The sequence below is a fragment of the Molothrus ater genome, chromosome 4, assembly GCF_012460135.2.
Source record: "Molothrus ater isolate BHLD 08-10-18 breed brown headed cowbird chromosome 4, BPBGC_Mater_1.1, whole genome shotgun sequence".
Taxonomy (NCBI): Eukaryota; Metazoa; Chordata; class Aves; order Passeriformes; family Icteridae; genus Molothrus; species Molothrus ater.
In genome coordinates this window covers 62,294,257-62,306,669 of record NC_050481.2, presented here as the reverse complement: position 1 = coordinate 62,306,669, position 12,413 = coordinate 62,294,257, and the positions used below count along the sequence as shown (strand labels likewise).

The window sequence follows — 12,413 nt, the reverse complement described above, 5'->3', positions numbered from 1 at the left end:
GATATGTAATGACAGGAATTATAAGAGTGAAAAGAAGGTGGTAATGAGTCTGCCACTTATGGTCAGGCTTCATTGAAGTACAATTTGAGTGCTACACCTTGGCTGGAAAAAAAATCAAATTGGGAAAGTGGGTTAAGTAAAAGCACTCTAATGTTAGGCATGAAGAGCTTTCTTGGAAAGTGTTTGAAGATTTCAATCCATTTGGTAAAGGAAAGGAAACTTGGAAACTTAAAGATATATTGGATAATTTGCTCCAAATTTGCTGGATACAAACCTGTATATGACACAGAAAGATGCAGTGAGATGCATGAAACATGCACTACAAAACTTAGGTTCTGTCCCAAAGGAGATATTTTTGGGGTTTTTTGGCATCTTTATTGTCAACAGTGGACTGCTCAACAATTTGCAGTCTTGTGATAATGGATTGGACCCTGAAATGAAGGCGCTTCACTTATGGCTAAAGGCATCTAGTTAAAAAGTGATGTCAGTGGACTGGAATGATTTGTAGTTCTCAACACTTAAAGCTACCTTTAAAACCATATGGATCCTCTGACATCCAACATACCTGCTTTGCAATATGTTTCATTTGCATAGAGAATGTATGAGAAGCCTGGCTGGGAGCAGCTCGTGGTTCATGCATTGCTCACTTACAGAAAAGAGCAGAAGCACCAAGTTTGCATCACGCACCCTCTGTCCTGGCAAGGAAAATCTGACATTAAAGGGAGAAGAATCAGGGATATGCAGAAATGGGACCAGTCACTTGGCCTGTTTCCCATTCATAAGCCACAGGGAAAAGCAGCTCCAGCTCAGAGAAGGAGCTGCCTGCATATACTGTGCCAGGTGACATTTTGCTCCCCCAGGCTTCTGCTACTGAAAGATATTCATATATTTACAGCCTTTCTTAAGGTCATCTCTGCTGTGTCTCCAGCTGAGCCATTAAATATTAATTGGACTACTTTCCAAAAATAAAAACCAGAATCTCTGATTTACTTGTGTAATTAACGCTTCCCACAAACCAGGTGTCCTCCTGAACCAGACTGAACAAGCCATTTGCTCTTCACAATACTGAAATATGCTATGTGCTTTTGAGACAGACACACAGTTGCTTGTTCATTCCATCTGCACAAGGGCAGGTAATTATTTGGGGGGAAAAAGCACCTCAAATACAACAGAAAATATGCCCTCTAAGTGATGTAATCAAACTTTCCCACTCACACTAGATCTCTTCAGTTTGTGTTTTGTGTTTGATTTTTTTTAAGCATTTCACATAGAGGGACTTGAATATCTTGTTATAGGTATTTTTTTTTTCAATGCTGCACAATGCTGCTAAATTTATCAAAGAGCTCATATTTTAGCCTGCAGTTATAAAAGAGCATGATCAGTCTCTGGTCATAACCAAGGACTTGCATTAAGAAACTTGGATTGTCACTTGAAATCATAGAGCCATTTAAGTTGGAAATTACTTTTGAGCTCATGGACTGCAGCTGTAAACAGATTTAACCATGTAACAAGGCTAACATTGCAATTAGCTCTGAAATTTAAGTTCAAGACCAGCATTACTCACGTTAAGACAAGGTAAATATGTATTCAGTAATCACTGAGCTGCACAGATTATTTGCAGAAGTTTATTAGATGCTGATTTACCCAGATGAGTTACATGTCTGCTTTTCAGTGAGGCTAAGGAATTTGTGGAGAGAAAATTCACCGAATTCAAGGTCCTCAATGCTCAGCTGCCATCTAAACTCAGAGACACTAAAGTTCTCATCCAAGAAAACTAGTTTTGTAGTGAAGCACATCCATCCTGTCAGGATTTAGCAGACTGGGAGCCAGATCATACCTAAACCTTTTGGGAATCTGTAGACTAAGCACTACTTTGACTTTATTGCCTCAGAAACTCAGTGTGTCGGTCTCAGAGCTTACATGGAAAAAAAAAAAAAGCTTTATTTTCTTTTTGAAGAGGTGACCCTCTTTTTCATAAATGAATATCAGAGCACTCACCTATTAAAATGAGGCACACAGACTCCATTTCCTCCTCTGAAAAGGCAGATTCAAAATGCCATCCTGGATCTTACCTGAGAATATCCAAATCATCAGGCTTGGAAATATTTTGGTGAACGTGTGTTAACAATTAAAATTTAGTGTCTCCTCATTTGCATGGACTGATTAAAGGTTTTTTGTGCTGCACAGTTTATACCCTGCCTACCGTTAGGTGGAGGATGTCATTCAGGGGAGGTGCAGTTCTCAGCTCCAGTCTTTGCAGACAAAATACAAGTTTGGAGAAGAGGAGAGGACTTTGTGACTTTGAACTGCAGCCAGGAGCTGAAAACCCACAGCCCAGGAAATTTCTGGGGGCCCTAGTGCTTTGAGAAATTTTCTTGTACACTCTTAAGAACTTGCCATCCTTTCCTCTCAGCCACAAGTGGGTGAGACAGCACCTCCTGCTAAGGAAATCACAGTTTCAGGCAGTTCCTGCTCACCTCTGTGGCATTTCCACCTCCCCAACACACCTACTGAGTATTTGCCAATCTCTTGTCTCTTAGCAAAGGTGCCCCAGGCCCTTGGGCAGGAAATCCAGATGAAGTTTCCTAGAGCACCACCTTTGAGTTGGCAAGAGTGTGTCAATGGCAAGAGGCCATTTTGGATATCACACTTCAGCTTTGTTGGAAATCTTCTGCTCCAAACAAAACCCTGCTGTCAGGACTGTGTACCCCCTGTTTTACCTAAAATGTCAGTGTGTCAGTAAGAGGGAATCCACAACCTGTGCTGAATGTTCCCATCATGTAAGATATATGCAGCACTAAATCCTTGGATACGTTTTGTGGCATTCCAGAGCAGTGGGCACTGAGTGTGGTTTCCTCCAGCTCCTCCTGCCTCTGAATAACCCCCAGCATGGAGAATGGAGCACAAACCTCATGAGTTCTGCCTGTGTCAGGAAGGCAAGGGAATGAAAGTGAGACCTCTCACTGAATGTTTCCAGCTTTGTTAGAAAAGTAGAGCAAGATCTTTTCTGGTGGAAGTGGGTGGTGAGAAGAAGAGAGAAAGGACAAATTTACCTGTATACTGCACAGGGGGAGATGCCTTTTGGTGGTGCTAAACAAGGCTGTTGAACTTCACTGCAAACCAGGACTGAGAGCACTACAGCTCTCCTTGCCCTTGCTCAGTTTCTGGACTGCAGCACTGCAGATCTTGGCTTCCTGATTCCATGTGGAAATTAAATCTAAAAGATGTTCTGTAACACCTAGTGCAGGCTCAAATATTTTTTTCCCCATCTAGATCTGAGTACCTCCAGAAATACTCAATGTTTTGTGAGATAGAGAGGTATTGTAAAGTGTACACCCTCAACTGGCATATGTAAGCATCATTAATTAACCTAATAGCAGAGGTAGCATTTTAACTAGGTTTTGTTTTGTACCTTAAAAATGTGGCTTATAGCTTATTAGCTTTAGAAGTTTAATACTCTAATAGCTTAAAAGTTTATTATTATTTTTCTCCTTTACCATTTTCTCTAATAATAATAATGCTTTATTTCATTTGCATGTCTTGAAGGTGACAATTTAATACACTTAACTGTATGTAGCATATTCTTTTGCCAAAGTAAGAACCATTTTGTTTAGGAAACCAAGGGTAAGCTAACAACTGTAGGTATCATTAAGCTCATGTTTATTCATGGACAGCTACTGTAGGCTATTAAAACTTTTTGGCACAAAACTGACTAAAAAATTACTGAAAATTTAGCATCACTCCCACTCCCCACAGAGTTATCAGGTCCTTATGTTACAGCTGAAATGAGAGACTGAAACATCAGGTTTTTCTAGCAGCATGGAAGAGGGGGAGGCATGAGGAGACAGGAAGACATTTAAACTGAAAAGATTCCACAGACAACTTTTTTTTTTTTTTTTCTGAAATACTGTATTTACACAAAATTGAAGAGAGTACAAATACTTTACTAAGAAGACAAAACCATTATAGTACATTCAATTTAAACACAGGCAGAACTATAGATGCAAAGCACAGAGGCCTTTGGGGGAAGAAAAGGAAAAAAAAAAAAAAAAGAGCATCTTAAAGGCCCCAGAGATTAAAAGCAGGAGGTAAGAGAACATTGTATTTGTTAGGCAGCATCATCTTTCCTTGACTTCAGTGGGATTGAACAAGACACTCTCCTTCCTCACTGTGGATGGTGGGAAAAACCCTCTCAATGTGCTGACAGCTCAACACTGATTTTGCAAAACAGTTGAGTGTGTACTTAATTCTCAGCATAGAAATAGAACTGTTAGCTTCAAAGAAAATTATATTTGTGCCAATTTACATGCTTATATGCTTAGTTTGACCAGAAATAGCCTTCTCACTGCTTTATAGGGTCAAGTGCATTGTTACATAAAAAATAAGAGTACTTTACTGTCATCTTTCTTTTTATTTCTCTTAAAATATACTTTAGAATTGCTTTACTTTTTCCCTTACGTACTCAATTAGAAAATAGTAGTTTATTGAATGCCTTAGAATTCTTAAATTTTAATAAATGTCTTACATAATCAAAGGAATATTGTTCAAAAATAATTCCCACATTTTTCCAAAACCTGTTTAAATTGAAAAAGAAATAAAAGAGAAAAATACATATGCTAACAAAGCAGCTTTGTGTTTCTGGGCATTTGGCAGCAGGTCTGTTATAATATTTCTGACATCTCTTGTTTTCAGTTAAAATCACCAGATTAATTGATCATTATTAAAGAAAAGATTGTACAGTATTATGACAATCCACCATATATAGCCAATGCATGAAATATTTTACACATTATATATCCTTTAAAAAGGATTAATATATTTTAGCTTTTCCTTTGAAAACAGATAGCTTCTGAAGTAATATATCTTAAACACAATGGTATCTGTCACTTCTACTGTTTTTTTTTTTCTGAATAAAAAGCTTGCTTGAATAGGACTACTAGCTCAGTGGTGGAACTACAGTGCTATTTAACTAAATTCCATACATGTCTTTGTTACTCTTGCTGCAATTATTGTAATCACATACCACTGAAGTGCTAAATATTAGTAACTCAGATATGTGGACTTTGGTTATGCTTGATAGAATACTGGCATATCAAATATATATATGTACCACTTCCTAAAGGCTATGTTACAATCATGATGCCTAGTAATAAATAATAATAATAATAATAATAATAACAATCTCAGATTCAAAGTGCTGACTCACTTGAGGCACCAATACAATAAATCAATCAATTAAAATATCTATTTTTGATGTTCAAAACCAACAGCACATCCTGGGCTGCATGTGCAGCACGGAGGACTCTGAACCTGTCCTTCCAGTGTGGGGATTCCTGTGCTCCCAGAGGAGGACTCTGAACCTGTCCTTCCAACATGGGGATTCCTGTGCTCCCAGAGGAGGACTCTGAACCTGTCCTTCCAACATGGGGATTCCTGTGCTCCCAGAAGAGGACTCTGAACCTGTCCTTCCAACATGGGGATTCCTGTGCTCCCAGAAGACACTGCACTGGAATGTCATGTCTGATATGGAACACTCCAAGACATACCAAGTCTTCACACATGAAACATTAAAAGCTGTCTGTCTAAGCTCCTTGAAAGGCTCTCTCCAAACCCCTCAAGCCAACTCTGTTCACTGGGGACAAGGCTTTGCCATGAATTGTGCTTGGCTGCAGACCAGGGAAGAGCCTTTTGATGAAAGTCCACGATGCAATGTGTCACATGAATGCAGCCTTCACACCCTGGAGACACTGTCACCACTGTCAGCAGGAGAGGAGAGAGGCAGTTTTCCAGCAGCAGCAGACACCTGTCTCCCTGGAAAGGGAGTGCTTTCCTGTTGTCAGTTTGTTCTGTGCAAGCAGTAATCGTTTTCAGTGTCGAGAGAACTGTTGTACCCTGATGAGGGATACAGGTCCCTCTTCAGTATCCTGTTGACGATGTTGATCAGAACTTTTTTGTACTGTTGACGTAAAAGTGAGTAAACAAATGGATCTGATGCAGCCTTACTGTAGGTGAGGCACTTGCTTATAATTCCCCAGTAGTAATTTATGGTAACAAAAGGAATGAGCTCTATCAACCTGTTAAACATTAAAGAGAAATGGAAACACTTGAGTGTTGTATTCACACTGAGCCCAGTGCTCAACTCATGTTTCATGAAACATTCAAGTACCATTTATTTTCTTCAGTACACAGTCCCTGCAGGAGAAGGATCGTGTACTTACTCCTCACATTCAATAGGGGCAAAGAGAGCTTTCCTAGCAGGGCCACTGGGAGACAAAATCGATTCCTACTATGGAAAGAGGGAAAAACAGTTTTCAGTGGTAATGCTTCTGTGCAGAGGAGATAAGAGAGTGCTGCAGTTTACTGCTCACTTTCTGAATTTACTGATCTGTGCTGGTAAGTGTTCAAAATTGTGGTGACATAATTGACTACCTCTCTCCCACAGCAAGCTTGAGATAGACACATGTGATGGGGCACCCAGACTCAGTGACCTCAGTTTCCTGAGTAGAGCTGTCTAGTGACACTTGAGACATTTGGACATGACCCCACTGGCATCAGGCTGCTGCTCCTGGAAGGTCCTGTGGCATATCTGCCAGCCTAGGATAAGGACTTGGATGCCATGCAGCATCTCAAATGACACCAGCAATGTGGTCTAGGTCACTGAATCCATCCCCTCAGACCAGACCAGAGCACCTTTGTGAATTAACACGGATGCAAAGTGGATTTATGTCAGACCATTGCAGTATGAAAAACAACCTGGCAGTATCTCAGGGAGGTCTGGCTGGCACCTGCAGTCCCACAGTATGCTGAGCAGCACACCCACAACTTCTTAGCCATGGAATTTTTTGTGTGCATTTGGCTGACTTCTAGATTGGCCAAAGAAAACAAGGAGACAACGCTTTTATCATCATTATGAGACCAGTCAGCTCCATCCAGACCTGTGTCTCCTGGTCTGTGCTTCACGGATGATTAGTGGCCTCAGCACCTCAGCAGAGAGGGAGGCATTAATCATGGGGGCAGAAACCACAACTAAGTTGAACAATTTTTCCACAGAAGGGAGGGCAATCCTTCAGACTATTCCAGCAAATGTCTCACCCAGCTCATCTGCAAATCCTCCAGGAAGGTGGAAAGAACTGGGTGAGGGACTTCTATTTTGTGTATGTCTTTTGTAAAACCTTTTGCAGGAGCAAGAGTATTCTACTTTGCTCTATTCATCCCAGAAGAAAAGAAAATGTTCTGGGAGATAAAATAGCCATTTTCTGTACTCTAAGACATCACTGTTTGAAGATGTAAGATGAGAAGCTTTCTCAAGGCTTGAAGAACCTTCTGTCCTCTTTCTAAAATGCAGAGCTCCTGACTTTCAGGGTGTTGTCTTTTGAAGCTGTTCCAGTCCCTCCTCATATAAAATCTGACTTATCATCATTTGGACTGAACATTGCTACAAATGACAGGAAAAATCCTTATTTATATGACCAAAAGTAAAATCATTTTTATGGCAAGTGCATTAAGAAAAACAAATTACTTCTGTTTGAAGTTGCTCAGAAAAAGTTCCAGTGAATTCAAAATAAGTAGTAAAGGAAGATACAAAATATGAGAAAAAATGTACAATAAATGACACTTGCTACATGATTGCTTAGGTTTATCCCATCCTGCATATCATCCTAATACAAGAAATATATAATTGATATTTACACAACTGATGTTCTTATAAAGACACTAAATAAGAGGAGTAAGATATCTTTTAGTCTTGAACATAGATGTATCGCTATGTTCCCATTAATGCATTATGGATCCTAACTTAATTGCACTGAGGCCAACAGAAGAAAAATTACACATATTTTAATAAGATAAAGGATCTGGCCAAAACAAGTCAGAAATATCCATCTGAATGCATCTTAGTATGATTTTCATGTTTTCAGTGCTGTTACAAAAGAGATTAAATTCATCTGTCGTCTCTTAGTGAACAGACGAATATATTGCTAATGAGCCTAATCTCATTCAAATTTCTAAAGTGAGGAGGAAATACTGAGCTCACAATGCAACCTGAGTCACCAGGCCAAGAGCAAGACAACAGGGAGGATGGCTTTTACATTGCCTCCCCAGAGAATGCTTCAGTGCCACACCCCTAAAAACCAGAATGGAGGAAGAACAGAGAATCAGGTATGGCAGCAATTCCTCACCTTTCATGAAGTGGTGTCTTGGCACTCTCCTGTCTTTGAGACAAGAAGCCTTTTAGGATGTCTTACCCAAAAGCTTCCCATTCTGCTGTCACTGAACCAGCTCAGTCCCTGTGACAGACAGAAGCTGGACCTTGACACACATTTCCATAAACCAGCCCTCAGCCTTCTCTGTAGTGATTCACTGGATACCAGTTTGTCACACATAGAAAATGCACCATCTCACATTTGCCAAATGCAAGGTCTGAAGAAGGAAGTAACTTTTACTGTAGAAGTTTTTGAGAAATACCTCCACCCTGAAAAATGTGGCCACTTTTGGAATTTGCTGAGCTTCGTAATGGTCAGATGGGAAGATGGCAAAATCCACTTTGCTCAACATAATTACATCCTGATTATGGTAAAAGTGAATAGAACATGACTCAAAATGTACTGAACAATGATGAACTGACCTTTTAACTATGTGATGTAATGTTAATATTTGTAATAATCCTTTCAAGTGCAGAAAAAAAGATGTAGTTATCCAGGCAATCAAGAAGAGATCCCTTTCAACAGGTAAATGGGAACTGAAATAAATGTCACTTTAAAAATGTTAAAAATATTGTCTGTTTAGTACACTGGCCATAACCTGCCCCCTGCTCCTCTCAGAAAAGGGCAGTGGCTCTGACCATGAATGGCCTGTGTGTGTGTGTCTGTAAGATCAGAGCACCGAAGCTGGCCAGTTTCTGTGAGCTGCTGTGGCTGCAGCTTGGTAGCAACCTTGAAGAAGCCCTCACCAGAGGGTTTTGCACACTAGTGCACCTCCCTCAACACAGGTCAGCACTCTTCAAGGCTGCCTGGAACACACTGTGAAAGTGGGAAATATATTTAAAAATCACTTGTGAAAGATGTAGCCCATTGCAGTTTAGAGATGAAAGGTTAAATCTGGCATGCTGCAACTCAATGTAGTTACACTGACTTCCAGCTCACTGGTTTACACAAGGTTTAAAAAAAAATAAAATCATCTATTGTATGAAGACTACACAAGTAGATAACAACAATGATGCATGGACACTTCAAAAGGTGCAAACCACCAGGATGGATACTTATAATTCTGCCCAGCTGAGGAACACGGTGTTTCCTATACATTTAAGGAGTCTAATTATTGCTTTTCCTGGGAGATAACTTTTACACCTCATCACAAGTCTGTGCTGCACCATTAGCAATATATTTACAGGCATTAATGTTTCCAGACTGAAATCTTATCTGACAAATTATCAGGCTGGACAAATTTAAATTATATCAACTCAGCTTCCAACATCAGCAAGCTTGGCCTTATGCCTAAAAAAAAAACCAAAACAAAAACAAAAACCTAAGCTAATCAGAAAAGTCTGTCTGTTTTCCTCTCTATTGCGAGGGTTGTGCTAATAAGGAAGGGTGGCAAGTCTTTTAAACTGCTTTTATCTCCCCCTGGCATGTAATTAATTCCCGGTACTTGTCCTAAAAGCCGCTTGCTTTTGGCAGAGGTGCCCAGACCTGGCTGTGATGAGGGGAGGAGAGCCAGGTCCTGCCGGAGCTGTCCCCTGGGACTGGGTGTGCGGACAGGAGCAGCGTGTTTGTGTTTGTGTCCTTTGGTCCTCAAGACCAGTCCCGGGGGTCCGTTTTGTTCTGGCCCCCCAAAATTAGCTGTAGAACCCCTGGGCATCACAAGACATCCTGATCCCACAAAGTCCCCCACCCCTACAGGGAATACTAACCTGGTGATAATGTAAGGACCAAAACAGATCACGAACGACCCTATAAAAATACTGATTTTCTTGGTAGCCCGCTGCCTCCTCCTTTTCTGCTCGTTCAGACAGCGCTGCTTCACACTACGGAGGGAAAAGAGCAGTAAGGGTGTTAAGGCAAGAAGGGAGGAGGTGAAAAGTGAGCCCAAGGAAGAGGGGAAGAGCCCTCTCCACGCCCGAAAGTGCCCGGGAAGGGAAGGGAAGGGAGAGGAAGGCAGCCCCGGAGGAGAGGAGGGCAGACCGGTCCGGGGGAAGGGCAGCCCCGAGGAAGAGGAGGGCAGCCCCGAGGAAGAGGAGGGCAGCCCCGAGGGGAGGAGGGCAGCCCCGAGGAAGAGGAGGGCAGCCCCGAGGGGAGGAGGGCAGCCCCGAGGGGAGGAGGGCAGCCCCGAGGAAGAGGAGGGCAGCCTCCCGGGGGAGAGGAGGGCAGCCTCCCGGGGGAGAGGAGGGCAGCCTCCCGGGGGAGAGGAAGGCTCTCCTCTCGGGGAGAGGAGGGCAGCCCGGAGGGACGATCGCACTCTAAGCAATGCCTCCCGCTTGAAGGGAGCTCAGGCAAGTGGCATAACCCGGAGAGCCCGACTAGCGTTCAAACAGAGAAGGCTACAAATGCACAAGTCACCGTTCCTGGCACTGTCAGCAGCGTCTGAAACTAGAGGCAGGAGCGCTCGCCATGCGGCCGGGGCAGGCAGGAAAGGGTGCTGGGGAGGCGGGATATCGCTCCTGCCCGGGGTAACTACCGGGGGCTGCGGGTCCGAGCGCGCACCATTACCTGGGGTGGATATCCACCAGCAAAACCAGAGTCTGCATGGTAATAATGTCTATCCGCTTGCAGTGGAACCGGGCAACTTTCAACACCTTTAAATAGGTGAAACACAAGATCACCAGAGACAGCATGAAACTGGTGGAGTGAAAGACAATGGTGAACACTGTAAACCTTCTCCTCTCCGTCTCTTCCTTCAGGTGTAAGGTGCAAGAGGCGTAAACGCTGTTGTAATCTACCCATGAGTAAAACAAGGATACCAAGGGGAACGTGAGGGAGTGGAGCCACGAGTAGCCCATCAGTATCACAGCGTCCTTATATCGCATCTTGCTGGTGTAGCTTAGGGGGAACACCACGGCAATCCATTTGTCGATGCTGAGCGCTGCCATGCTCAGCATTGTGTTGGAAGTCAGGAAAGTTTCCAGGAAACCCACCGCCTTGCAGACGCAGCCCCCGAGGGGTTGCTGGTTCCTCAGGATGCCCAGCAGGGTAAAAGGCATGTTCAGAACGGTGAGGAGCAGGTTGCAGAAGGATAAGTTCACCAGGAAAACCCCGGCGACCTGCTTGCGGATCTCCGTACTGTAGACGAAGCATAGCAGCACCAGGAGGTTGGAGAGCAGAGAGACAACCAGCACCAGCACGAGGAGCAGCGCCAGCAGCACGCCTGCCAAGTCCATCTCTCAGCGGGTCGCCTGGAGCGGGCGAGGGCAGGAGGAAGGGGGCACCCGCGCCGGCACCGCAGCCTCGCCTGCCGCCCACCGCGGCCGCCCGCGCATGGTGCCGGCGGCGGGGCAGGGGCCGGGGGCAGCGCCGGGGGCAGCGCCGGGGGCAGCGGGAAGGGCCGGGCCGGGCAGGGGAGTCGAGAGAGGGGCGAGGGGAACGCGACTGGGCGGCTGGACGGGGCAGAGGGGGCAGGACAGGGACAGCGGGGCCGGGGCTCTCTGACAGCAGAGTCAGGCAGCGGGGGGGAGCGGGGTCCGGGGGAGCGTGGCCGGAGCCGAGGGTAGATGCTGCGGGGAACGCAGCGACCGGATCGGGAGATAGGGGGAGGGGGAGTACCCGAGAATCAGAGCTGGAATAGGGGCCCCGAGGCGCCCGGAGCCGGGGGGAGCGGGGCCGGAGGCGCGGTGCTGCCGAGCGCTGTCCGCGGTGCTGAAGCGGCGCTGCCCCGACGGCCGCCCCGCTCTCCCTCAAGCCGCCGAGCGCGGCCCCCGCAGCGCCCGAGCCCGCGCCCCCTCCGTGCCCCGCCGCCGCTCCGCTCCGCCGGGCGCACGGCCTCCGCAGGCTCTGAGCATCTTCCCCGTGCCCAGCCCCTCAAATACTCCAGCCGCGGAGCCTCCCGCAGCGACTCATGCGCAGACGAGCGGCTGCGAGGCACAGGCTCAGCCAGGGATCGCGGCGTCGGGCTGATCCACTCCCGGATCGCTGGCGAGAGCAGCAGGAAGCCCAACTTTCCGCTAGCGTGCAGCTCAGGAAAGATCAGACCTGGAGATGAGTTACTGGGATGAGTCTGATCCCTGTGCTGTGCTCAGGCACACCCTGAGTGCGCCAGCTGTATCTGGTGCTCCTGAAACCTGTTCAAAATCTGGCGTCTGTGCCCCTTGGCAGGCTTTCCCCCTTCCACCTAAGGGATTGCTTGCCCTTTCCCCCCTGCAATGCTTGCTGTGATTGCCCTCTGGGTATTCACACCGGCACACTGCTGACAAGTGAGGGATGTTT

The 12,413-nt window shown here is 45.2% G+C and overlaps 1 protein-coding gene across 1 annotated transcript; it reads right to left on the bottom strand.

Annotated features, from left to right (window-relative positions):
• Positions 1–3,894: 3,894 nt before the first annotated feature.
• On the bottom strand, positions 3,895–12,046 carry GPR78 (G protein-coupled receptor 78). Its single transcript, XM_036382644.2, has 3 exons — positions 10,704–12,046; positions 9,908–10,021; positions 3,895–6,074 (listed from the first exon to the last, which is right to left on the bottom strand). Exons 1-3 carry the CDS (start codon positions 11,369–11,371, stop codon positions 5,837–5,839), a joined length of 1,020 nt encoding a protein of 339 aa, XP_036238537.1. The 5' UTR covers positions 11,372–12,046; the 3' UTR covers positions 3,895–5,836.
• Positions 12,047–12,413: the final 367 nt, after the last annotated feature.

Bases quoted from the DNA above. Each gene is read 5' to 3' on its own strand.
- GPR78 (XM_036382644.2), bottom strand. From the start codon at position 11,371: ATGGACTTGGCAGGCGTGCTGCTGGCGCTGCTCCTCGTGCTGGTGCTG. The intron at 10,022-10,703 runs GTAATGGTGCGC...TTCCCTCCGTAG, and splicing joins CTGGTGGATATCCACCCCAG to TGTGAAGCAGCGCTGTCTGA. The intron at 6,075-9,907 runs GTTAGTATTCCC...AATGTTTAACAG, and splicing joins GGTCCTTACATTATCACCAG to GTTGATAGAGCTCATTCCTT.